Below are 27,995 nucleotides of genomic sequence, written 5' to 3' on the forward strand. Positions count from 1 at the left end.
ACACATTCACAAGTGTTGAAAAAGTTTTTTTTATTATTTAATTTCAGCATTGCAATTTTGACCAGTTTTGGCTGCAAACAAATGCATTTCTTCAAATTCAGCAATATTATCTGACTTAATTGAATGCACTGAAACAGAAAATGGCTTCTACAATACACTGACCTATATGAATACAGTTTTATTGCATTTTTCATTGAGTTCATCTGACAGTTGTCTTTTGTTATTAATTTATGCATTTTTTTATGGTAAACTATTGGGCAAAAATTTATTTAAAATACGAGATTTTCCTTCTTTTTTTTGCATGAAAACAATGAACAACCTGTGGCCTGGGTGTTCATTTGCAAACTCGAAGGCAAAACAATTGCAGCTAAAAACCTTTGTGTTGTTTTTAAAAGCTGTGTATTAAATGGATAAAACAATAAGGGATGAAAATTAAACAGCACATCGGCTCCTTTGAATGTAAGACATGGAGTTCAGAACCATTCTATATTTTTTTTAGGGTTGCATATTTGCTTTTGACAAAACTCCTACTAAAGAATATTTTGAGTACTGAAAAGATGTGCATGTCAAAACGGTACAAAAATACAGACACATACACACAAAGTGCCCTCATGCGTACAAAAGTCGTATTTGGCTCTAAAAGCACAACAGGCCCTGAATACAATGCGATGTGGAACAACAGGTTTCTACACTGAAAGATACATGAATAGCTCACAGGCAAACATCCTCCAAACCCGCCTCCTGCTGGTGCTAATGTTTTAATATAAATCTGTAGATTGGGAAACCTTACTACAACATACAGTGATTGTTTAAAATGAGATAAATCCCAGCCTTCATTGCTCAATCTACTGCAAAACATACACAACTCCCATTTAAAACCACCTGGGTGCTTATGAGAAACAGCGCAGGAACATACAGTACAGTAACACTCATAAGCTTCCTATTTTCCTTCTCTAACGGGTTCATCAGCTCCCAAACCAAAGCAGCACAATGACAATAAACGCATATAAATCCCAGTGAAAATATAAAGTTTCACAGTGTAGTACACCACAGTCTCGAATGCAATTTAGCCGAATTGCAACTCAAAATGCTTTGTAGTCTTAAAGAGACTGAAGAGCATCAAGATGAAGACAATAAACTGGCTTTACAGTAGCGTTTGATTACATTTTGCAGTATTTTCTGGAGACACATTTACCAACTTAATGAATCTTCTTCTTTTTCTGCTTCGCAGACAATTAAAACAATGATAGTAACAGTTATAACTACTAAATCTTTCACACATTGTTTGAATTCGTGTCAAGTTTAAGGCATAATAGAGAGGATATTCAGTTTCCTTCATAATATGAACAAACATATTGTGACAAAGTGTATTTATCTACTGAGATTGTCTAATCAGTCGGTGTGTGCCGATTGATGATTGAGTTTAAAGCCTTTCTTTTTTTATGCATTCATTTTAACACACTTGTGACACACTGTGAGGAAGTTGAGACTTTTTGAGTGCTACTTCTCCAGTGTAAGCACTGAGGACGTACTCTTAACCCTCAAACCCCAACTTTAACACACAAACATCATCTCATTCAGACGGACTGAATCTGTTTCATGTCCTTCAGTTTGTCAAAGAGAGGAGCTTCACAGAGCCTCACACAGTCACATCAACAGAAACCTTTAAGAGGAGCTGTGGCGGTCTGCGTGAGGCTTCTTTCTCTTCTCCTCAGCGGTGGTCTTTGATCTCTGGTCCTAACTGAGGGGGAGGCAGGCCGTCTCTCTCTCCAACGCTGCTGCTGACCTGCACAACAAACACGACTCCTTCAACTTGAATTTGTATATCTTATTTTTTACCTGCATTATATATTTTTTGCAGCAAGTTTCGTCAACATATTTATTTCTTACCTCAGGTGGTGGACAATGTCTCATGACAAAATGTGTACGAAGAGAATCGCCAGGCCGATGTTCAGCAGGATGACCATGCAGATCATTATGGTGTTTGGACCCTTTAAGAAGAAACATAGAGAAGACATGGGCATTTGTAGGTAACGCTTTATAATAAGGTGCTTAATAACCATTAATTAACAAGTAATAAGGCATTGTTCTTGCTTTAGATCAGGTAGTTGCAAAAAGCATAGTTAACTTATAGTTAACTTATAATAGATGAGCAATAAAGTATATTTTAATATCAATAAGCAAACAAAATAAGATTAATAAAGGCATGGCAAAGACATAATGGGTGGGTCATGGGTGTTTGTAATGCCATTATTAACACTTATATAAGCTTATAAACACACAATAATGTTAATAAGCAACTTTGTAAGGACTTGTAAGGGCCTTATTACTTGTTAATTAATGGTTATTACAAGGACCTTAATATAAAGCGTTACCCATTTATATTGCGCCTTTCTACTTCAAGGGTCAACGCATCTCACAAATTGGCTTTAACACACACACACACACACCACACACACCAACACACACACACACACACACACACACACACACACACACACACACACACAGCTGTGGACTCTGGCAGTCTAAGGGGCAGGGGCGGTTGCATGCAGTGGTGCAATATGGTAATACATACACTACCAGTCAAAAGTTTGGACACAGCTTCTCATTCAATTATCTTTATTTATTTATTTTATTATTTTCAACATTGTAGATTAATACTAAAGACAAACTATGAAAGACCACATATGGAATGATGTAGTAAAAAAAGAAAAAGTGTTAAACAAACCAGAATATGTTTTATATTTTAGATTCTTCACAGTATCCACCTTTTGTTTTGATGACAGTTTTGCACACTTCTATTATTCTCTCAGTCAGATTCATGAGCTGCTCACCTGGGTGGTTTTCAGTTAACAGGTGCGTCTTGTCAAGAGTTAATTTGTGGAATTTCTTGCCTTCTTAATGTGTTTTAGACAGGATGATGGCTACAAGATGGCTACTGTGAAGAATCTAAAAATATAAATATATTCTGGTTTGTTTGACACATTTTATTTACTACATAATTCCATATGTGTTCCATCATAGTTCTGATTTTTTTTAAATATTAATCTACAACGTTGAAAAAAAAAAAAGAATAACCATTGAATGAGAAGGTGTGTCCAAGCTTTTGACTGGTAGTGTACCTTGCATTTTCTTTACTCAAAAACACATTGAGGGTGTGACAAATAAACCACATGAAACTGTGAAATACTTGCCATTGAATATTTCAAAACTATACATATCTGCAGCAATCTAATTTTGTCTGACAGTTAGCTGTTGTATAACCTACGCTACAGAATTTCCTTTCAGTGAAATGCTCTGAGAGAATCCGAGTTCCCCATGGTAAACAGTTACACACTGTATATGTCTAGGGCTTTAATTGAGCAAGGTAAGAACAGATGGAGTGGACTTGGCATGCAACGCCTTTAACCCTTTATAGGGCACTCCTGGAAATTGAAAATGTCAACCCTGAAGTGTTATTGGAGGATATTACAATTACTTTTTGCAGAATGTTTCATTTTTATATTGCAAATCGAGGTCAATTGAGTCATTATTATTATTATATTTCGTTAGCCTCATAGCATATTTGCCTAAGTCATATTTGAGCGTTTTAGAAAACAAGAAAAAAACGATACATACATCACACTGGTCTTTTTTGGGAACGAAAACAGAGTACTTCTGCTCACTGAACGCTATTCCGAAAATATGAACACGTTCACTGCAAAAACTCTAAATCTAACCAAGAATACTTATCTTATATCTTGTCAAAATGTCTTATTTCTAGTCAAAACAAATCTCTTTACAAGTCTCTCTTTAAAAGTGTTTTGCTAGCGTCACTTCATCATACCTTGTCGCAGAAATGTGATTAAAAGTAAAAACACACTTCTCCTAATCCCTTTGATTGACTGAATGAAAGTACATTTATTGTCTAGAAAGTTGAAGAAACATGAACTACCTTACCAGATATTCATCTGAAGAAGACTTATTACTTCACTTGTGGTCAGCAGAGCCTTCTTTCTCATGCGGTTGGCCATGTTTGTATGTAGTGGCAAAAATGCCACACAGTGTTAAAGAGATGACTAAGGCAGAAAGTGATTTTGGACTCTAACGTGTGTTCTGATAGGCTGAGAACATAGGCAATAAGGCAGAAAGATGCAGCAGTAGTAGGAGAGTAAAGTTAGGCAGATACACAATTTGGCCAAAAAATGACTTAGGCAATTATGCTATGAGGCTAACGATTTATTATAGTCTCTTTCCCACAGCAACCCTAAATAGACAATAACACATCATTTGCATCCATCACCACTTTATCTTTTACCTTTAAACTATTTATTATCTTTTTAGACTACTTATTACATATGCGTAATGTCTGAATGTCTTTTTTAAAGCACCTTATATATGAAAAGCACACGTAAATTTAGTTGTATACTTTTTCAATACAATGACAATAAAGGGAAGCTTGAATCTTGTATGATTTACTGATTGGTCAGATGCCACAGTGTCACTATCTGTGATGTAGAAATCCATGTGGTTCTATGACCTCACAGAGAGCGAGGAGACCTGTTATAGATGTCTGCTCGAGTTACCAAATATAGTTCTTTGCCTGATAAAGGGCTAACAGAGACAGAAGTGGAATGTCTCGGTTCAGACTACAGAGCCTCTGTGTTTTTGTTTTGTCATCCTTATAAGTAAACAACACAACATGATTGGCGGTGGCCTTTATTCGCAGTACGAAAGCTACAAAAAAATTGACCGAAAAAAATAAAAAGTTTCTTCACCCCATAATATTCACATTTTTTGTTAAAAGTACTTATGACAAAAACAACTGTTTCAAATAAATATATTGACATGCGAAATAATCGAATGAAAAAATGCCCTTGTGTGTGTAAAGGCCTTGAGGAGTCGGCTGTCCAATTGAACAACCGATGCCCCTTGCTAACCAAGCCGGCTAGCTCTATTATTAGCTAATGACATAGTGCCCTTATGGCTCTCAATCTGTTCTGTGCATGCGACAGTTGGAAAAAACTAAGATGGCGACACCCAAAATGCTAATCTCAGGGCTTCAGAACTGGAGTCGACTAACCAGTGGGTGGACGTCACTGTGGCTACGTCCAATAATTGTTACAGTCTATGGGTGGCACTAGAGAAAATGTGAGGGGATCATCCATCCATTATCCTGAACTTCAAGTATCCGAACTCTGCAGCCAATCCCAACATAGCATTGGGCAAGAGGCAGGTCGCCAGTCTATCACAGCCACTACACTTACGGGCAATTTAGAGTCACCAATAAAACCTAAGCTGCATGTCTTTGGACTGTGGGAGAGGGCCAGAGGACCCGGGGAGTACCCACACTGATGCAAGAGCCGCAAGCCGGATTCAAACTTCTCTAGGATCACAATGTTTGTAAAAAACTTCATGGCAACGTGTTGAGATATTTCAGCCAGGTTCAAAGTGCTGGATCATCTGACAGACTGACATTGTCCACCCTATAGCTGCACTGCTAACATGTTTAAAAATAATCAAATGTGAGTCAGAGTGTATATTTACTGTCTTACCTCAAGCTCCAAAGACTCTGCGTTCGCATCATGACTCGCGCTCGACACCATGGCCTTCATCAGTCTGGCTTCTGCTTTGGGCTCCACCTTTGGAGCTGGTTTGGCAACAATGGCTTTGGCTTCCACTTGCTTTGGTGCTGGCTTAGGTTCAGGACTGGGTGTAGGTTTCGGGGGTGGAGCTGGGCTCAGTTGTCGTTTTGGTATTGGCTTTGTCTCTAGTTTGCTTGACGGCCTGCTCGCCTCCCTGGACTCCACTTTGTTCTCAGAGACAGATGGTGCTCGTTCATGGACTGATGGTGCTCGTTCATGGACTGATGGTGCTTGTTCATGGACTGATGGTACTCGTTCATGGACTGATGGAGCTCTTTCGGTCTTGACCTCAATGGTTTTAGGCTCAGGGGTGACCGCTTTGGCAGGGACTTTGGTGGCGGGGCGCGGTGCTTCTTCTTCATCTGGAGAGATGAGGTTATTCCTTACAGGGGCAACAGGTGCAGGAGTGACATCTGGAGCTTTCACGTCCGAGTCAAACTTCTGCAGCGGCTTGATCTCCAGGTCCGAGCCCTGCTCGATCTTGTTGCTCTGACGGCTTGGGGTGCGAGAGGGGCCGCGACTGCCGGAGGCTCCTCCAGCTTCAAGTGCCACCGGGGCGGGAGCAGGAACAGAGGTTGACGGAGTAGTAGGGCGACTATTGGGCCTGCTGTTGGGTTTACTGCTACCCTTACTGCCACCCGCTTTAATGGTTCTGTCTTCGTTCCAGCTTCCTGGACTGAGGAGTTTGGGGTCTTCCTTGCTGATGATCCCGGGGCTCGGGGAGGGGGTGCGGCCCGGGGATGAGCCGGGCATGAGGCTGTCCAGTTCATTCATGAGTGGGCTCTCGGGTGGCGTGGGCAGGGGCTCCTCCTCAGCGAGCAGCGGCTCATGCATGGCAGTGTCTGTGGTCTCACTTCCCTCTAAGACCTCCTGTAACACTCTCTTCTTCAGATACTCAGGACCTGCATGAGACCAATTCAACCAGTATATCAGAGTCATTCAAAGTCTTGATATGTTGACAACAATGATAAATTCAATACAATATAAAAATATATTTCTGTTGACAGTAATCATGGAGTACTCCTTTCTCTCTTTCCCCACAGAAGGAAAGAACTACTGAATGTTTTAATAATATTATGCAATACGAAAACCAGACAAATTTCCTTTGACTAAAATATCAGGAAATAGCAACAGGCAGAGACTTCTTCAATATCAACTTTATAATTCTGCTATTCTCTGCTATTGCCCACATTTCAGACAAATCTAAGAAAAACAATTTACCATAAGATAAACTGAAAAAAATTATATCAAATCAATTATATCAAAAGTAAAAGTGAACTAAAAAGTGAACAGTACATTATATTCCACCTCTCCATTTGTGCTGATTTGCTCCTACTGAAGACATAAATCTTTAGAATACAAATCACAAACATGCTTTTTAGTTTTAAAAAAAAAGGTTCCTTTTTTTCCCCAGAGAGAGCTGGCAACTGTAGTTTTTAGCAAACCCTAACCCTAACCCTGGTTTGAAACTCCTCCTTTTATCTCTTATAGGTTATATTTGCAACCATTTTTTTTTTGTTGAAATTTTGAAAGATCTGATTTTATGTTTTTTGTGGGGGTTTTTTGTGTTCAAATTGTTGATCCGGTAAGTCAAAGTGAAAAAATAATCATCAGGTCATATAGGTAAGGTTACGCTGAAAAAATGCATGGCTGGTATATAAATACAGACAGGTCAAAATAGCTCAAGACTCAAAAGGGTTAATAGAACAGTGGAGCTCTTTTTTGTTACGAACTTTTCATATTGAAAATAAGAAACTATTTAAGGTTGGTGTTAGGATTTTTTACACCCAGCAAAAATAAGCCAGATGATGAACACACAGACACTGTTTGTCTGTGTTGTTGTCTCCCTCTTGGTCAGAGAACATTTCATGAAAGAATGCACAGGAGACAAATCATACAGACACTCAGAAAGCTGGCTGCCTTTTCTGATTCTTCAAAGCTCTTCACTGAGGGGGAAAGCAAGAGAAAAATAGCAAGAGGCTCCTAAATGGTGTCGTGTGCTTTTGTGCGAACCTGTGAGTGTCCCCAGACTTGCAATGAAACTGATATGATCCCTTCGACCCAATAAGATGTTCCTTTTTTAGACATTCAAATGCGACTACCCTTGTGATGAAGCTGAGCCAAGGATCTGCTACTGGAGCTCAGACTGGAGGTATGCACACAGGGACACTTTATGAACTACATGGTAAGTGGTGGAAGAAGAACTCTGATCTTATAGTTAAGTAAAAGCAGAAATAACACATTGTATAATGTATTAAAAGTAAAAGTCCTGCTTTCATAATTTAACTATAAGCATGAAAATATACTTAAAGTGCAAAAAGTTAATCATTATGCGGTGGCCCATTTAAAAAATGTGTAAAGTATAAATTACATTACTAGATTATAATTATTGATGCATCGATGAGTCCATCTCTTTAGTGTTGCAGCTGGCAAATGAGTCTGTGCATAATTTGTTTTCTCTGCAAACTTGTAGCCTGTTAGGCCTTTTAGATGACTGACTGCTTTTAGCCTCTAGCTCGCTACATTAACATGAACTTGAAATATCCACTGTGGCAAGCCTCCGACTGCAGTTAGCATAATGCTAAACTATTAGCAATATTTTCTTTTAATGTATTTATTCTCAGACTCTTTTTTAGACAAGTCTGTCCTATTTTTGGGTTGCTATACAGTGTAGGCAGTTGTTATAATATTGAAACATCTAAAAGGCAGGCACACGCATCTGCGTTTGAAGATCAACCAGTAGGAACACCCTGTCTCTAAAATTCCCTGTGATTGGCAAGATTATCTTGTCTCTGACTTGATTTTCTAAACCCTGAAAACACAGCCAAGAGGAGGAGCTAAAGTCTAGTTTTCCTCTCAGACCACTTGAGTTACAATATGCTGAAAGGTTGCCCAGTGTGCCCTCTTTTTTCTAGAGTACTAGAAGCTTCTGTAAATGTCTTGTGTGCATCTGCATACTTGTCTACTACTTCCCTCCCGTCTACAAACTGTATGACTTTAACACTGTTTAATAAAATTGTGATAATAATCCTACAATTAGTATTTTCATGTTTTCATGTCCACTGACCTGGCTGGTAGAAGGACGGGGAAAGTTCTTTGGCCACCAGTCTGGCGATGCTGGACTCACTGTTTGAGGCCTGAGAGGCCTGCTCCGCTCCCTCTGCCTTGGCCTTTGAATGGGTCGTCCTGCAGGGGAACAGATGCAACACAATTAACGACTCACTGGTATCACAACAATCAACCAGATGTTTTTTTTTTTTTGTGATGATGTTTTTAAGGCCATTCTAATAAGATTTATCTCCATTCATACATTCAAAATAGCATTTGTGTTGGTATCTAACACTGTAGATTCTTTCAAATTCATCAAGGTGTTCGACACTCAAACAAGTAAAGACACTCAAAAATGTACTCAAGTAAGTGTACAATATGTCTGACCACCTCTGGTTTTTCTGCAGGCTGACCTTGGTCTTGACCTTTCTAACCAAACAAAGTGCGGACCTTGAATGTGAAACCTTAAGAGATGATAGCTTAAAACAGTCTGACCAAAAATACCACAGTACAGAAGATTGTTTATAGTATTCAATTGGGAGTGGGTGGCTGCTGGTCATATGGCTCATTAGTATTATTAGCTATCGAGAGAGGAGGTGTCCTTTTCTGCTGGCGGGCTGAGACAGAAATAAATTATGCTTTTATCGGCCCACAGCAGGACAATGAGTTATCGCTGGCAGGTTACTGAAGACTTCATTATCACACACAGAAAGAGACAAAGAGATGAAGAGGAGTGATGCATACAGCTTCAGAAAAGTTGGACCAAGTGCTTTAGATTTACCCATAATGCAGCAGTAATGTAATTGTGAACTTTAGTCCTTTAAATTAACTGAAGAACAGGCAACAGAACAAATCTGAGCACATAAGAATAACTAATGCAAATATTGAGTTGAATCACAATCCATCTTTCCTCCCAACTCCCTTACAGTGAAGGTGACAGCATAGATAGAAAAATCAGGAATTATCTCATATTGTGTCTATCTTTAGTGGACTAAAATATAGTAAGTACGGAATTAATCTGCAGATGCTTTTCTATGGACGCTGGTTCTTGAACCAAGGCCAAAATGTGGCCTGCAACAGACTTGGTAAGTTCTGTTTTTGGCCGTGATGATACAAACAGTCAGACGTGTCTACGAAATGTGTGAGGCTGATGGGTCCATTAATATGCAAGAATAGCTGTGGACACACACACGCAAACAAAACCAAACACGCGATGATGCATGGTGGAATACAGTAATAATAATCTAATAATATAATGTATTGCCGTTCTACATAGCAAATCATTTTACCTCTGATACTATCTAGTGTGTTTTTAAAGATATTTTCTTTGGGCATTTTGTAGCTTTATTGAGAGAGAGAGATATTGAGAGTGATAGGGGGAGACAGAGGGGAAGACATGCGGGAAAGGGCTCCGAGCCGGACTCAAACCCGGGCCGCCCGCCTACGAGGACTGGGCCTCTGTGGTATGCGCTCTATCAGGTGTGCCACTGGGAACGCCCCGTATCTAGTGTGTTTTGAAGATAATATGTCCAAAAACACACATTATATATATATTTTTTCTTACGCTGTAACATAACTCTAATAAACTAATGTTGTATGCCCCTCACGTCCTCTAAACAAGGCCTGCCAGTCGTATCATGTCAATACTGGAAAAAACAAGCGGCCTGTCTGTTTGCTGTCCCAGGCTATGGAGACAGTTTCCCCCTGGAAGTCAAGTCGGCACGCCCTCTTGGGTATTTCCATTTAATTATTTCAAGTTCATTTAAGGGTTAAATATTGTACTTTTTACTCCACTACATTTAACTGACAGATTTAGTTACTGTTCACGTCAAGATTTAACATGAAAAACATGATACATTTAAAATGATCAGGCATTCGTTTAAATTAAGTCACATAACAGTACATTAACTACTTAAAATCATTCCCTGCATTGACCACATTAAAATGCTGGTTACATAAATTACCAAAATAGTATAGTATAATATATATATATATATATTATAATATATATATATATATATATATATATATATATATATAGAGAGAGAGAGAGAGAGAGAGAGAGAGAGAGAGAATATATATCACGATTTGTGTAGGGGCATGCTGCATAATAAGTTATTTTACTTTTACTTTTACTTTATAAACTTTCAGTCCATTACTTTTGAGTACATTTTGTACTTTTGGGAGGTTTTGAATGCAGGACTAACCAGATAATTTAATTGAAAAGTTTGACCTGCTGGTGGTGCTAGATGAAAAGCCAGGGGATCACTAAAGTCAGCAGGCTGCATCTACTGCGGGCCAGAATTTCATGGCCACCCATAAAATAGTTGTTGTCCGATTTCAGTCTGGACCAGAATGGTGGACTTACTGGTCAACCGTCCACTTGTGTGGCTAAAAACCCGACGTCTGCAAGCGGAGAGTTCAAGGCCGCTGCTGCACGTTAACCGGGAGAATTACTGATTGTGATTACTCTGTGGATACTTGACATACTGTAACTTTACACTGAGCTGAAAATAGCTTCCTGGTCCACTTGAAGACTCAGCGGGGAAGGTGCTTCCCAGTGGAACAATTAGAGACTCCTGAGACTCCCTGTTTGAGATAGATGAGCACCACCTGTCCTCACACACTCAGCAGCTCCGTCCTCTTCCAGGAAACCCCTACATACACCCTCAAATCTCACATTTATAATTACACTGTAATCTTTCAATAAAGGAAGAGTTATAATAACAACAGCTGCTTCTTCACAACAAGCTTTTTGGTGCAACTCCCAAAGGCAAAACTAAACCATACCACACAAACACCACACATAAAAGTGAGTATCACATGTAGTTCTGAATGTACAAACATGAAAAAAAAGTGACAAAATATATTGTATTGCTGAAACGTAGCTCTTAACAGATACTGATGTTACTCTATAATTTTCCCATTGTCAACAAATCCCAAGAAAATATCTAAACAAACAATGCATTAGTCCATATATCTGATATATCTGTACTTTCTGGCTTCCCTACCTTGTCCATCCGTCATTGGTTCCTCCCTGAAGATGTAAATCTATAAAAATAGGTCATAATTATAAAGCTTAATTTAAAAAATGAAAAAAAAAAACCTCAGTAATGTCCTAAAACAGCTGAGTGTTTTCTAGCATTTAGAAAATGTTATTCAAAAAGTAGGAAATAGTGCAATTGTTGGGGACTATTTTCAGCGGCTGATTAATCCACATATGGTGCTCTAGTGAGTATTTGTGGCGGCCAGACAGTGTATGTGAGGTTGAGTCACAATGTGTGTTTAAGTGCTTGCACTGAGTGTTTTCATTTTACAGTATGTTCCTTTCTTCTAATACTACGACTAATACGACGTGGAAATGGCCAAAAACAGCAGGAAATGGCATTTTCAAATCAAAATGGCTGACTTCCTGTACGTTTTAGGGTATGGGTTCTTGAGACTTTTTGGTGCTTCTTCCTATGATACATGTACATACCAAATTTTGTGTCTGTATGACACTCCTGTGCGAGGGGCTTAATTTTCTTGACCTTCGAGGGGGCGCTGTTGAGTCATTTTGCCATGGCCATTCCCGGGACCACTAGAATATGTACATTTCAGCGGAGATGTATGTAAATTCCAAAAATGGTGAGTTTTTTAATATGATAAAGCCTCCAAATTATCAATTTACTTTTGGGAAGGAGAATAATAATGATAAACAGACCAATTACAATAGGGTCCTCGCAGTGCTCGGTCCCTAATGAATAATAACATAAATTTATATAGTGCCTTTCAAGAAACCCATGGGTGCTTTACAATACAATACGATAAAATAATGTTGCAGTCTTCTAGTTAAATTGTTTACATTTACGCAGTTCCCCTCCCCAATCTACATTTAACACATAAAAATGAATTGAACAGGATTTTAAAGGTTTTTGCAAATGTATTGAAAAATAAAAAAACCTGAAACATTACATTGCCATATTTGTCTAACCCACTTGGAATTCAGCTCAGGTGCTTCCAGTTTCCCTTGATCATCTTTGAACTGTCTCTATACCTGTGCTAAATTCAGTTGATTGGACATGGTGTGCATAAGCACACTATGAGGTTGAAGGAACTGGATTGTGTTGTGTTGAGGCACAGATACGGGGAAGGCTACAAAAACATATCTGCTTCACTGACAGTTCTTAAGAGCTCAGTGACCTCCATAATTCTTAAATAGAAGCAGCTACACCACCTCTCACAACCCACACGCTGTGAGTGTGTCGGTATCAATGCCTCACCAAAGCAACAAAGAACCACCAGCACAACTCTCAGCACCATAAATGTGCAGAAACCTCAGACTTGAGTAGTGCAAACCAGATGTCCTTGAGAGTGGAGTAACAGCTTACTCCTGCATTGCAAAAGAACAAATTTAACCCTAAAATAACTAGTCAAGTTATCCAAATGTAGTAGATGCTGCATCATTGACTGACAACAACCCGTGCAACAAGGAATTAAAAAGCAGCTGAGTACTGAGCTGTGTTTCCTTGTCTTTTTAGGGAACTGGCAGTATAGTAATATATCCTACACTGTGGTTCATGTTGCTAAAATTGGCTAGCTTAGCCGCTAATAAGATGGGTGGGTGGCAGCTAATGTAGGGATTTTTTTGACTGATAATTTCCATCAAAAGGGCAACCCTGGGTATGAGATGTGAAGCCAATGCAGAAGTGCCTTAAACCTGCATTATTGTTATTGCAAGGACAGGGCGACTCCACTGAAAAAGTCCAAATGTATAGAAGTGAAAATGATCCTACTTCTCACTTTATTTATAACCTCAGTAGCCATTTCCATAATGACTTTATGGTCTCAATCTTTAGCCCTTTAACAGGTATGTTTTGATGTTATTGTTTATCTCTTTTACACCAAACTAAAACATTTTTTTGGTCACTTCTGGTTCCATGAAACCAAGATGGCGTCAGCCAAAATGCCACTCTCAAGGCATCAAAACCAAACCTCCAACTTCTTTTATACATCCATGTAGCCATCTGAACACAGAAAAGCTTTTGTTCAGCTGGTGATTCCAACTGTAATGTCATTTTTGTCCATATGTTGTGCTATATCACTCAGCCACTGTATTATCCACTGTCACTGCCGCGCCAGCTTTAAGAAACAACAACTGAACTTTATTTATAGAATGCAAACATTCAAACAGGCATCTTAGAACATGACATTACTTTGGTTCATGACAATACAACAAAAACACAAGAAATACAGATTAAATCAAATGAATAAATGTATGGAGTCTGGTAGTTATGTTTATTCTATGACTAGCTATTAATATGTGTCAATGATTTTAGAACGGGAGCTTTGAGTCCACGAACAACAAGTGTTTTGGTAGTTGCGGTTTTAGTAAAAAAAGATAACATGAACCTTCAGAAAATGAGGAAATAAGACTATAGATTAAATCTAGATTACCTGATTTTTTTCTGACTATTTTAGACTGTGAAATCTAATATTAGGGAGCAGTCACAGAGGAAATGGGGGTGCTCTTGAGATAAACTTTACCTTAGTCCTACAACAGAACAAAAGGATTTGGATCGAAATTAGCCAGCGTGGCCCTTTAAATTGTATAACAGTGCAGTGCGTGTTGGTCCTGCAGTGCTTCTCTGCAACCAAACATGACATTTGACACTGTGACCTAAATACTCTTTGCGCTTTTAGGGCTGTCTTAAGGAGACGCTCGTTGTGCTCTGAGGAGTGATGAGACGTCAGCTGTAGGAAGAAGCTGCCTTCAACACCCCAAGCTCTGAACAACCTTAAATCTTAATTTAGAGCCGGTGCAAAAATGTAAAAGTGTTTCTTCAAATAGCTCCTCCTGTTCTGCTGTTTTGTAACCATTTGTTTCTTGTCGCGTTGCAGTTGCCCCGGAGGCTGCTGATGGCAAGAGATATTCTGTCAGTCTGGCATGTGCCACTTTATCTTTGTGGAGGGGCCTGTTCAGCTCTGTCTGCGTGTGTGTGAAAGACTGATTTAGTGTCTATAAAAAGACGACTTAATGTTTCAGACTTTAATCAAATAAGTTTGTCAAAATGCATGCACATTAAGAGCTAATTGTAACCTCGTGTTGCTACATTGTTAAGAGGTTACACAATCCTATAATTTTGGGACGTTGTCTGAAACATACAGTAGTGTTCAATATAATAGCAGTCCAATGTGACTAACCAGATTAATCCAGGTTTTTAGTATACTTTTTTTACCAACAAGACCCAGCATTCGTAATTTGCATGCTCTTAAGGCTGTGCAATTGGGCAATTAGTTGAAAGGGGTGTGTTAAAAAAAAATAGCAGTGTCTGCCGTTGACTTTACAAACACAAAACTATTTTGTACAAACTTTTTTGTTTCTAGGATTTAGCAATCCTGTGAATCACTAAACTAATATTTAGTTGTATGACCACAGTTTTTTATAACTGCTTCACATCTGTGTGGCATGGAGTCAACCAACTTGTGGCACCCTTCAGCTGTTAATCCACTCCAAGATTCTCTAACAACATTCCACAATTCATTTACATTTCTTGGTTTTGCTTCAGAAACAGCATTTTTGATGTCACCCCACAAGTTCTCAATTGGATTAAGGTCTGCTCCATAACATCAATGTTGTTGGTTTGGAACCAAGATTTTGCTCGTTTACTAGTGTATTTGGGCTCATTGTCTTGTTGAAACACCCATTTCAAGGGCATGTCCCCTTCAGCATAAGGCAACATGACCTCTTCAAGTATTTTGACATATGCAAACTGATCCATGATTCCTGGTATGTGATAAATAGGCCCAACACCATAGTGGGAGAAACATGCCCATATCATGATACTAGCACCACCATGCTTCACTGTCTTCACTGTGTACTGTGGCTTCAATTCAGAGTTTGGGGGTCGTCTCACAAACTGTCTGCGGCCCTTGGACCCAAAAACAACAATTTTACTCTCATCAGTCCACAAAATGTTCCTCCATTTCTCTTTAGGCCAGTTGATGTGTTCTTTGGCAGATTGTAACCTCTTCTGCACATGCCTTTTTATAACAGAGGGACTTTGCAGGGGATTCTTGTAAATAGATTAGCTTCACACAGACGTCTTCTAACTGTCACAGCACTTACAGGTAACTCCAGACTGTCTTTGATCATCCTGGAGCTGATCATTGGCTGAGCCTTTAACATTCTGGTTATTCTTCCATCCATTTTGATGGTTCTCTTCCGTTTTCTGCCACGTGTCTCTGGTTTTGCTCTCCATTTTAAAGCATTGGAGATCATTTTAGCTGAACAGCCTATAATTGTTTGCACCTCTTTATAAGTTTTCCCCTCTCCAATCAACTTTTTAATCAAAGTACGCTGTTCTTCAGAACAATGTCTTGAACGACCCATTTTCCTCAGGCTTTCAAAGAGAAATGCATGTTCAACAAGTGCTGGCTTCATCCTTAAATAGAGGCCACCTGATTCACAGCTGTTTTCACAAAATTGATTGAATTCCACACTGCTATATTTTTGAACACACCTCTTTCAATGAACTGCCCAATTGCACAGCCTGCAAAGATCGTGCATATCACAAATGCTGGGTCTTGTTGGTTTTCTGAGAATCTACTGCACCTACTGGTGCCTTTTTTGCCATGTAGCAATAAAAAATATACTAAAAACCTGGATTAATCTGGTTAGTCACATTGGACTGCTATTATTTTGAACACTACTGTAAATAATGTCTGACAGTGGGTAGACCAAAAAATATTTTGTGTTTTTGAACTATAGCATTATTTTGGTAGTGTTTTAGCAACAACCAACAAGCACAACTGCAAATTCTAGAAGATTCAGATAGATTCATAAATGTATTTTGGCCTTTACTTGTATTTCTTCTGTTATAAGCCTTGGTTCTAATTTTTTTTTGTCTAATCCTAACCCTTCCCCTACCCCTAAACCTACAGGAGCAGGTGGGTTTTAAGAGGCTAATGTTCAATAATAAGCTTAAATGTAAACTCTGAATTTGACTGAATTTGGTTTCATTTTACATTTTGCACAGCATCCCCACTTCTTAGTAATTGGGGTTTCAGTAATCTATTCATGAATGTAAAATATGACTGAAACAATGTGTAAATGAATGACTTTACAGGGATTGCTGCACATTAATATCAAATTTAAAGTTAAAATATCCAAAAAACACTGCAAGATCCAGATTTGTCTTCATTCTTAAGTCATACTTTTACTTTACTCACTCTGTTTTAGCAAATCAAATACTCTTCTGAATGGTGAACAGCAGTTTGCTTGCTAATTTGGTTTCTGTCACCCACTGGACGCTCCGGGATGATCCGCCACTCACCGGCAACACTTAGAGATCACAGATCTCGGTGCGTCTTGCGTCAGCAGTGGTGTCGAATGGTTCCGCGGATATAAATATGACACAGCTCATAAGCAAGTGCTTGGGTATAAAGGGTTGGCGTATACATGTACCACACCTAGCTTTAGTTGTGTGGCTTGGATTACATACTGTACTGCTGATACGAGCATTTTGTGCCCAACATTTGTCAATAAAGTTTAGTCCTGACCTCAGCTCAGGGCTATTGATGAGATCTCTGCAGGTTTTCCAGAGATGGAAAGTGGCTAAGTATCATGTTCAGATTGATACACTTTTGTTTTTGTAAATATACACTGAAATCTGAATTTTATATATTCTGCTTTTTATTTACACAGTAACCCAGCCTTATTGGAATAGGGGGTTGTATACTGTCATACTGATGTTATGAAGAGGAAATGCTTTGTGCAAAAATGTTTCTTTAATAAAACTCTTGCAGGTATGCAGACAAACACAAAGAGCTACTGTGATGAAAACAGTCTGGGTGTGTGTCTGTGACTAGGCAGGAAAGATGGGGTTTGGAGGCAGGGGGAGGGGGGGTAATCAGCTGTTGCATTCCCCTGTGATTGTGATACAGCAAGAGTGAGCCTGCCCATATTTAGTAAGGGCTCCTCTGTGACCACTGGGCCCCTGTGTGTGCGTCATTTACACCCTGTCCTGCCACACAGGTCCTCCTTCAGCCAGCCCCACGCAACAGAACAATGTCCACAGAGTGTATGAATGCCAGTGAATGCTCAGCTCACTGGACTCGAAGAGGCCAGGTCTGCAGTCAGTACACAGGTTGTATTTTTAACCGTCGACTTCATTGCCAAAGGATCATAGCGTGAGGAAACCACTGCCAGGAACAGATGTGTCATGTCTCTACGGCTTGTATAATAAACAGATTCCAACACCCCGAGAGTGGCTGTTGTTTAATTTGTGTGGTGGCAAAAGTATTCAAAATCTTTGTTTAAATAGAAAACACTGTAAACAATGTAAAAATACTCCATTGAAGGTGGAAGTACTGCATTTGAAATACTAATCAAAAGAACTAGCAGAATTTACTTAAAGTATGAAAATTAAAACTCTTAATGCATAAAATGAATGATTAGTGAATGATTAGATATTATTTTATAACGTCAATGTGTAAACAGCATTTTACTGATGTAGCTGCATGTGATGGGCCTAGTTTATTTACTTTATAAATTGTTATAGAGTGATTGATTTATCTGTTGATTTTATTGGGTGATATTGGCCTATAATGGACATATTGATTTCTATCGGTATCGGCATATATTTTTTCTGATTAAAAAAATAGGAAAACACTTTTAAAGAACATATATAATATAGAGAAATTATGTCACATCTGTTTGATTTTTTTGTTTATTATTTATTTAAGTGGTCAGCATTTGACTGATCCTGAACATGCACTTGTTTATTCAGCTTTTTATTATTTATTTATTTATTTTATAAAATGGTCAAAACATACAGTAATTTTCTATTTATTTTATTGTTATTTTGTCAGTGTTCATTTCTATAATTGGCTCAGACAATTAATAATGAGGGGTCCTGGGAGAGGAAAGAAGAAATATTTGATAATTTAACAATTATTATCAACAAAAATTGTAATTCAGTATAATACTTCCCCACTGATCCTCCAGTAGTTTGTAGTTGTACACACTGAATATATATTTCCTATGAGGTTGTGTTTCAGCTGTAAAGGCCACCGAGGTGTTTCTGAAAGCAGTCCTACATAAATACAAAGCCTCCACTCTCGGCTCTGTCCAGGCACCAGTGGGTGTGCTGTAGGTGAGCTTAAAGCACTGATACAATGGACACTGGCCCATAACTCTTATATACTGCTTATGCTTGGGAGTACAATATTTAGATTTCAATCTGCTGACAGGGGTCTGCAGTCCATCAGTGCAAGTCTCGCTGCTGTAAACACAGAGCTTATTTCAGGTGCTGCTGAGGACGACTGTGGAGAAAAACAGCACCTCCTTGTACGGTCACAGACAAACAGAAGGTGGACGTGTGCATGTATGAACAATAAACGACATGAGAAAAACAGTTCATCAATTTCATATGAATTGATTTCAGAATGCAGCGTGATAAGAAAATATTCTCATATTTAGTTTCTTTGGTGGCGATCATGCTAGTCCGTCATGAAATTAAAGGAATAGCTTGACATTTTGGGAAATGTGCTAATTTGCTGAGAATTACATGAGAACATCGATATCACTCTTAAAGCTACCAGAACCTCTAAAGCACACAGATTAGATATAAGGTGTTGATTATTGAGCTTTAGAGGTGCTGGCAGAAAGTTTTTGTTACACTTGCACAGTCTAGATGTTTCCAACTGTTTCCAGTGTTAATGCTAAGCTAACCTAATGGTCTCTTTGCTGTAGCTTCCTGCTTTATGGACACAATTCCTCTAAAAAGAGTTTATGTCACATTCTCTGGGTTTCCACTCTCCGTCACCTGCTCTGTAACACCCCCACCCACCTGGTCACCTGTTCCACATTTCTCCCGGCCTGTTTCCACTATTTTATTTCAAGATTATCAAAGGAACTGCGCTGCCCTGTGATGGTGGAGAGGTCCTTTCAAGCCACCTGAACCTGTCTCTGACTCTGACCCCGTACCCAGTCCTCGCCCATCTACGCTGACCTGTACCTGCCTGTAAGCTCAATATATATGGTATGTATAAGCTTATATATTATATAAGGCCTTACTTTGAGCAACTATGTTTTAATTGCATGAATGTGCATTAACTTTACTTACCAGCAACAATGAAACAAAATGATAAAGCATGCATTATTAGAGATGCATCACTGTGTACTTCACTTCCCATAAGCAAAATACTGATAATTTCCAAAACTGAACAGGCTATTATAAGTTAATATGAGTCCTTACATGTGATTGTTAAGGTGTGTATAGGTGAGTGCTGGCAGTCAGAATCTATCAAGGCACCATCTGTCAACCTCTGATCAATCAATCAAATCAAATCAAAATTCAATATATATACTAGTCAAAAGCATCCATAAAATACTTACGTACAAGGCTGACTGAGACAGACTGCAGCTGTGATGACGACTATAGCAATGGGATGATGCTGTAGCTGTGATTCAACCACAAGTGCAGCCGTCGTCTGAGAAATAACCACATCCACTGCTTCATCCACCACAACAAGCCAATCAGATCAGCTGCAGCTGTGCTTTCAGCCAGTTGCTGTATATGGTTGGACTTTAATGAGTAATAAGTAATACATGTAAAGTCATGTAAAGTTTCACAAAATCTCTCCTTTCATTAGTATCTGATGATGGGATTGGACCAAAACTGTTCAAGAGAAATAGAATAACAGTAGAATATTCTGTTTTAATTCAGCGTAGCAGGACAGTCAGAGCTGTGGCCGTTTTTATACATACTGTTGCCATTGGTGTTGTTCTTCTGTATTAACTTCTGTATAAACCAACTGCTATATTGTCATTGAGGTGAGGTTTTGCAATAATGAGCAGCGGAGTAGTACAAAACATGGAAAGAATAGCTGCTTAATCTGTAAATTTAAGAACATAATGCTTCATCTACACGCGCAATAGCCATGAGTAACAACTTTGTTCGGCTCATTTTCTATAACAAGTGTAGCATGAAAGCACAGCCACCTGTCCGCTTGTTAGCTTGTTAATTCCACCATTTTTTCATGGTGCACTGGATACAGAAAATGAGCTGAACAGCCGACAACCCTGCTGCCAGAAGACTTCTTCACTGGGAGAAGAGCAGACATTAGCTCCGCAGACAAACAGCTGACTTGTCTGCCTCCGAGCTGCCGACACTTTACAGCCTCACTGATGCTTTGTCACCATGAAAACTGACAACAATCGCAACTATTTGTTACGTACCTGCCTAATGACCTGTTGAACAGTGTAATGTTCTTTCTAAACTTTTTCTGTTTCTATGAACTGTTTCTATGGGTCAGAGGGAATGCAGGTTCGTTTCAGGGCTTCACAGCACTGTGGTTCATAAGTGAGTGGTACAAACTCAGAGTCTGTTTGTCTTTATACATATTCCCTGATAAACAAGACAAAAAACAAATCATCTGTTCTCACCTAGAAGCAGCAATCTCTGCCTTCTGTTTGCCAATGGCTGCGGCTCTCTGAGCGCCTTCCACCGCCCGCTCAACCTTCTGCTTGATCTTCGTTCCCTTCAGCTGGATCACCCTCTTCTTCATGGCCTTTACCAGCATGTTGTTCATGTACTTGCCCTCCTCTTTTCCTCCCTCGGCGAAGGTGGTGCAGCCATAGCCGTGTCTCTGGTTGTTCAGCCACTCGCCCTCATATTTTAGCCCGCTGGACCTTTCACTTATTCCATATCCTGAGCGTTTGTCGTTCTTCCACTCGCCCATGTAGACCTCCGTGGTGGTGGCATCAATGTCAGCCTCGACTGGGGGAAAATCCTCGGCTCCGGCCAGGCTCTCGTCCCCAAGGCTGATGGTGGAGTTGGTGTCGCTGGCGTTGGAGCTGAGAGCCGATTCCGTTCTCAGGAAGCTGATCTTGCTCTTCTGGCTGGACAGCGAGGTACTTGAATCGGACTTCTTCAGCTTACCCAGCAGGGAGCCCCTACGAAACAGGCCCTTCTTCTTGGGTTTCACAGCCTCTGGGTCCACCTGGAGAGTGAGGGCAAAGCCTCCGCGGGACGGTCCCAGCTGGGTAGGTGTAGCAACAGGTGTCTCCTCACCTGAGGCGTTGGTGGTGGTGATGAGGGGGATGTCTTGCTGCAGGACAGTGCCGTTGCTGTGTTCGCTGCGAAGGGAGGTCAGGGAGGTACGAAGAGGGGAGCGTACAACTGCTGCCATCCCATAAGGGACGCTCTGCCGGACTCCATAGCCGTGACGCATCCCACCTGTGAACTGACCCTGGAAAGTGCCTAAAAACATCAGAAAACAGGGAATTATTCTCCTATGACGATGCCCACAGTGTGCTTTCAATGCACGTCTACATAGGCCTATCTGTCTCATCAACACTGATCAAATCATAGTCAACAGGTCCTTTATCTACCTTTCCCAATAAAAGGGTATCTGTCATCTTATCAATGTTACATGCTTTTCATGGACTTTCAAATCATGGCTCAGTGGTCAAAGACTGTGAGCTCAACTCTAACAACAATGTCAGTCTGATGGTTGGTTTGTCCACAACTTTAACCCTAACTGAAATATCTCAAAAACTGCTTTTAGTGATATGATGATGTATGTTAGCATGCTGGTGTTCAGTGTAGGGAAGTAACTAGTTGCATATAACAGAGATAGGTAATTAAATTACAAAATAAATATGATTGTAATCAGTTACAGTAAAAAAAGGGTATTCAATTAAAGATACTGATCAAATGTTGGTGGTTACAAAGGGGTCAGCGAAGCCCTTTGGACAAATTCGAGAGCAACACCATCAGGGGTAGGATGGTGTGCAAAAGCTGTCTTTATGCCCAGACGGGCTTTATTCATTTGGCAGCATGCAGGGTTCGAGTTACATGGGAGCCAGTGGAAGCTGAGCCCCCTTAAAGAGGGCCCTGAGCTACCAGGAAAACAGTGAAATCACACATCTGTGGGGGTTGCAAATACATCTCCAACAAACATTATTTTAATGACAAATAATGCATTTTTTAATTCAATGAGTATTATTTACATTGAGAAGATAAAGAGGCTAAAAGAAGCATGTTTTCCAAAAGACCCAAATACTATATTCTCTCATGAATGTAAGGCTACACTTTACCACCAATTATTATTATTATATGCCTGGGCGATACAGTGGTGTAGTGGTAAGCACTCTCGCCTCACAGCAAGAGGGTTGCCTGCGGCTCTTCTGTGTGGCGTTTGCATGTTCTCCCCGTGTCAGCGTGGGTTCTCACTGGGTACTCCGGCTTCCTCCCACAGTCCAAAAACATGCACTTAGGTTTAATTGGTGACTCTGGATTGCCCGCAGGTGTGAATGAGAGACAGATTGTCTGTAACTTTATGTCAGCCCTGCAATAGTCTGGCGACCTGTCCAGGGTGTACCCCGCCTCTCGCCCAATGACAGCTGGGATTGGCTCCAGCCCCTTTAGGCCGTAGAACTTCCAAAACCCAATTGGAAGAAGAAGCCAATTTATTCTAGAGACACCCCACAAAGCTCATTTATAACTTGAACCTTGGCAGTATGTGTTCAAATCTTGAGTGTTGCTTTTGATCTGTTCTTTTATACCGCCTCTCGTTTACCATTAAAATCAATGCACCTTGCTCTAAGCAAGTCTGTCACGCCTACGTCTAACCACGCAAAACACACATGCATGGACATGTTATTAGACAAGGACGCCTGCAAGTTGTGGAGATTCAACAATATCTTTCTTCTGAAAGAAAAGTTCTCCAACATTACTGTTCAGTAATTCAGCTTGTTTACCAGTGGTGAAAAGGACTTTTCAGCGTTACTGCCTCAGTTTAAAAAAGTAAACAAAATGTAATCTTATGTAACTTACACTACTTTGATAAAGTATCTAAAATAGTTATATTACTTATTACATCTTTAACAGAGGAACTAGTAATTCGCAACGTAATACATTTCAAAAGTAACCTCTCCAGCACTGAATGCTAGCTGGTGTTAGCATTTAGCCTACAGCCTCACAGAGCTACTAGCATGTCTGTAAACCTTTTAAAATGTCTTGGAGCGAAAATACTTCCCTCCATATACCCATCCTTTTATTTCTGCCAAAATATCATGTGTGAAAAGTTCATTAATGCTCTCACTGACAAGTCATCTTGAGGTCTGGTCTCATGCTAAAATTGTCACAAGTGTGGATTATAGTGACAGCGAGGCCTCAGCCCGTGAGGCCAGGAGGGCATGGGGCTTGTGCGCTATTATTACATCCTGACATCTGGTGCTATCACCCCCCCCCCACTGCAACTTCAACCAGACACAGCTTTAAAGCTGATGAGTCAGCTGTTAAAGAGGTGAACCACTGCTGTTGTACAAGCAGAGATCTCCACAATTGATTTTTATTTGTCTAACCTATTTAGTTTTCTCTACACCGTCTAATGGGTGAGCTGGGAATACCCATGAATCATTGTGAATCTCAGGATTAAAAACTCTACTTGCAATGTTCAGGAGATAACGTCTATATTTTATCTAACCTAAGCTAGCCTGTTAACAACAAATTATTGATCACCAGAGATGGAAAGTATTGAAGTTAATCTCAAATACATTATTTAAAGAACAATCTTAAGTTAGTTGTACTTTACTTGATTATTTCCATTTTATGCTGCAAAATATTGTACCTTTTATTTCATTCCATACATTTATCTGACAGCTGTATTGTGCAGATTCATGTTTTATATACCAAACAAACTGATAAGTGTATAAAATATGATAATCAGTCATCAGTCATGGATGTTTTGTCTCTGTCCTTGGCGTGCAATAGCAATGCACAAGGCACCTTTTAGTGTCCGATGAGATGCACTGGACTTTCCATTATCTGTAATGCAAACCTATCCGGGACCATATTAAATGCTTTGGGTAAATTATGTAACATAAGTAGAACCAAGCTACGCTCAGGGTGGGCAGGAGGCGAGGTTTATATGTCAAACTCACCCCGAACTTTCACCCAGGAGACCGTGTTTGTGTCCCGTGCGAAACCTAGAGTTAATGTTGTTATTTGGAGTCAAATAACAACAGAACTGCATCTGGTAGTTAAAACTGGAAATACTTGTGTACTGTGTTTTTTATTGTGTAAAGCTAACCTTTTCCTGTGAACACAGAGGTTTATTTTGAAAAACCATTTTGCATGCAACTAGCGGAAACTGATACACTGTCCCTGACGCGTCCAAAACCGCAGCAAAGGGCTGTGATGAAACATTGGCCTGTGACGAGAGTACAGGAGTTTACGTTAAATCGGGCAAATATTGTATTTTCTTACCTAATATTCATTGGCAATGCAATTTTTATATATTCAAAGCATAGGATCGATTTAATATTGGCATATAATTAACTTTAAACTATATTTCCACATCTTTATGCTGTGCTTTTCATTTCAAGGAGCATAATTACTGATGAACAGGCATGTCATTTTGGTCTTTTCCCACAATAATAACAAGAAACGTTGGATAGAAATAAATGTGTCTCTGTCACATTATTCACGCTTTCCTGAATTAAGTACTTAGATTTGGGTACAATAGTATTTATATATAGAGGCCTATATTTAAGTAGTCAAAAGTACTTTCACTTACACCACATGAACATGCTACTATCAATCGGGTATATAGAATAATAACATAATAACCTTTTTTTTTTTTTTACATAATTAGTCATTTCAGTACATTTTGTTTATATTTAGTTACTTTAACATTAGTAAGGTTTTGAATGCAGAGCTTTTGTGTTTTGTGTTTTAACATGAACAACCACTTTTACTTCAGTAAAAGGTCTGGATACTTCCTCCACCTCTGCAGAGGATGGTGTAGTTGAACTAAATGGAAAGATTCCTGTGGGGGTTTGATTTCCAACCAGCTTTGAGCAGCTCTTGACTGACAGCAGCAGGGAGATATTTTCTTCTGGTTACACACAGACATCATAAATGACCACGAGGGTCATTGGGCTGCTCTGTTTGGGATTTGTCTCCACGTCGCCTGCAATGAACTTGGTGCAGTGGACCATATGGCCACACTTGGCTTCAGGGGTTTTGGTCTTAATGTTGCATGATTTAATTATCATTCTCTCATAAGATGACCACCCTGTGGTATAATCCAGTGGTGGGAAGTAATTTTTTACTCAAGGTCCTTCTTTACTTCTGTCTTTCATTTTATGCAACTTTATTTGGATTTCCTCCAACACATTTATCAGACGGGTGTAATTACTAGTTACTTTGCAGGTTCAGGTTTTAAACAAAAAATAGAGATACAGGGTTCAACCATTTAGTCAGGTGAAACTGAAGCAGTCTTTAGTGCACCAGTCAATCCTAAAACTGAGTATAGAGCTGAATCTCAGATCAAATACACATTCAAGGGTCTTGAAAGTGATTGTAATGCTATGTTAAATTTATGTCTTAACCTTTTTTGTCGATGTTGCAAATGGAGCAGCTGTCATTACTTTTACTAAGGATCTGAATCCTACCTTTTCTCCAACAAAGGTCTGCAGCTGCAATTATAATGCACATTCACATTTCCACATATAGTGGTGCATTTACTAAAATACTCTACTTCAGTTCAGTTGTCTTTTTGGAAAAGAGTATTTCCATTTTATGCTACTTTATACCTATACTTTACAAATATATTGTACTTTTGACTGCACCACATGCATTTGATAAATTTAGTTAGCCTACTTTATGCGTATAATCAAGGTAAGGTTTTATTGATCCCCAGACTGAAAATTCAGACGCTAACCAGCAGTATATAAAGCAGGGGTGCACAAAGTTATGATGACTGAGTGCTAGTTTAGAGAGCCAGCACATGATTGAGGGCTGCTCAGGTTCTGGACATATAATGTCAGCCACTTTCACACTCAAAGATACTTTTGAGTCAGGTTCATATTATTCTGTCAGGTTAACTAATTTCAATTACATACTAACTTCCCATCCAATTAAGTCAAGTATTGAGTTGATGGGTGATGGTAGCTGGCTTTCATAATTACAACCAGGTCAAAGTTGTGCCTGGTTGGTTGCAACCTATTCTGCTAATAATCTCACTGTTGGGCTGGAGATATACTTGCTGTATAACCACATGTTCATGTAAACAGCAGGCTACCTTGTGAACAGAATTATTCACATACTTGCCTGTGTACAACATGTGTTACTGGAGGATTCCACAAGAGGGCACACCAGAGAAGTCAGGACTGAAGAAATACTGGATTTGCAGAATTTACATTTAATTCTGAGATCACGACAGAAAAAGTGCCAGCAAAGCACTCATACATGATATGTAGGCTGTGAAATCAAGCGCATCGTGGCAATAGTGAACATCACTCCTACACTGCTCCTACTGTTCATGTGTGTATTGCATCTTGCAAACGCATTGAGTTAATTTTTGGTGTTGGACACAACCAATGCTCCAAATATGACGACATGATGACATCAGAGGCAGCTATTATGTGTATACAATTAAGTGTAAGTATGTCTCTGGCCTTAACGTATATTTTTTGTGTATTTTTAGAGATTATAAACTATTTTGAAAGATTAAAAAACATGCTTATGATGCTATATAATCATTATTATTTTTGAGTGGTCAATGGCAAGTCATTCCTCCTGATAAACTCCCTCAAATGTATTTTTTGTTTTGTTTTTTAAATAAGCATATATTCTATTAAATGTTTGTTTTCTGATTCTCTTTCATAAATTAAATGTTTCATTTGTTTTTATTTATTGCTTCATTTCTGAACAACTATAAACAACATGACATGAAATGCAAATCCCATAACTTAAATGTGTAGGCTACATTAAAATCTATTTATTTATCAACCTTTTAATTTCCTGGTTAGAATATTCAAACTTAAATGGCCAGAGAAATACTGAAGAGAGTAGAAAGTGTGCCATCATACCCCGGTCTCCCCTACCGCTTCCACCACTGCCTTTTGTTTGCACTTCAACAAAGCCTGACTAAGTAAATCTCACCTCCATCAGCATATGTTTCTGTTCCATATCCATCCTGAAGCCCATTATTCCATGTTCCTTCGTACTTTGCTCCACTGCCAACACTGATCCGGACGCCATATCTCCCTTTGAAGCCATGAGTCCATTCCCCTCTGTAAATCCAGTGTCCTTTGGTTTCTACTCCCAGGCCGTGACGCTTCCCCTGCGACCAGTAGCCCTCGTAGGTGTTCCCGCTGGGCCAGGTGTAGACTCCCACCACTTCGAAACCGTAGTTCCAGGAGCCGGAGAACTCGCCCTGGCCCTTGGGACCGGTGCAGATGCCATGGCCGTGGGCTTTGCCTCCCTCCCAGCCTCCGCAGTAAGCTCCGCCGTCGTCAAACTCAAAGCGACCTCCACTCAT

At 39.5% G+C, this 27,995-nt stretch overlaps 1 protein-coding gene across 1 annotated transcript; it reads right to left on the bottom strand.

Annotated features, from left to right (window-relative positions):
* Window positions 1–9: 9 nt before the first annotated feature.
* jph2 (junctophilin 2) lies at window positions 10–27,995 on the bottom strand. The gene is made up of 6 exons (XM_059332852.1): window positions 27,617–27,995; window positions 21,106–21,922; window positions 8,695–8,813; window positions 5,538–6,529; window positions 1,891–1,991; window positions 10–1,786 (listed from the first exon to the last, which is right to left on the bottom strand). The coding sequence occupies exons 1-5, from the start codon at window positions 27,993–27,995 to the stop codon at window positions 1,911–1,913; spliced, it is 2,388 nt and encodes a 795-aa protein (XP_059188835.1). The 3' UTR covers window positions 10–1,786; window positions 1,891–1,910.

The sequence above is a fragment of the Centropristis striata genome, chromosome 5, assembly GCF_030273125.1.
Source record: "Centropristis striata isolate RG_2023a ecotype Rhode Island chromosome 5, C.striata_1.0, whole genome shotgun sequence".
In the NCBI taxonomy this organism is placed as follows: Eukaryota; Metazoa; Chordata; class Actinopteri; order Perciformes; family Serranidae; genus Centropristis; species Centropristis striata.

Coding starts and splice junctions, on each gene's coding strand:
- jph2 (XM_059332852.1), bottom strand. CDS start 27,995: ATGAGTGGAGGTCGCTTTGAGTTTGACGACGGCGGAGCTTACTGCGGA. Junction 8,814..21,105: donor GCAGAGATTGCTGCTTCTAG/GTGAGAACAGAT, acceptor GTTCCCCTGCAG/GACGACCCATTCAAAGGCCA. Junction 1,992..5,537: donor CAGAGTCTTTGGAGCTTGAG/GTAAGACAGTAA, acceptor TTCTTCTTAAAG/GGTCCAAACACCATAATGAT.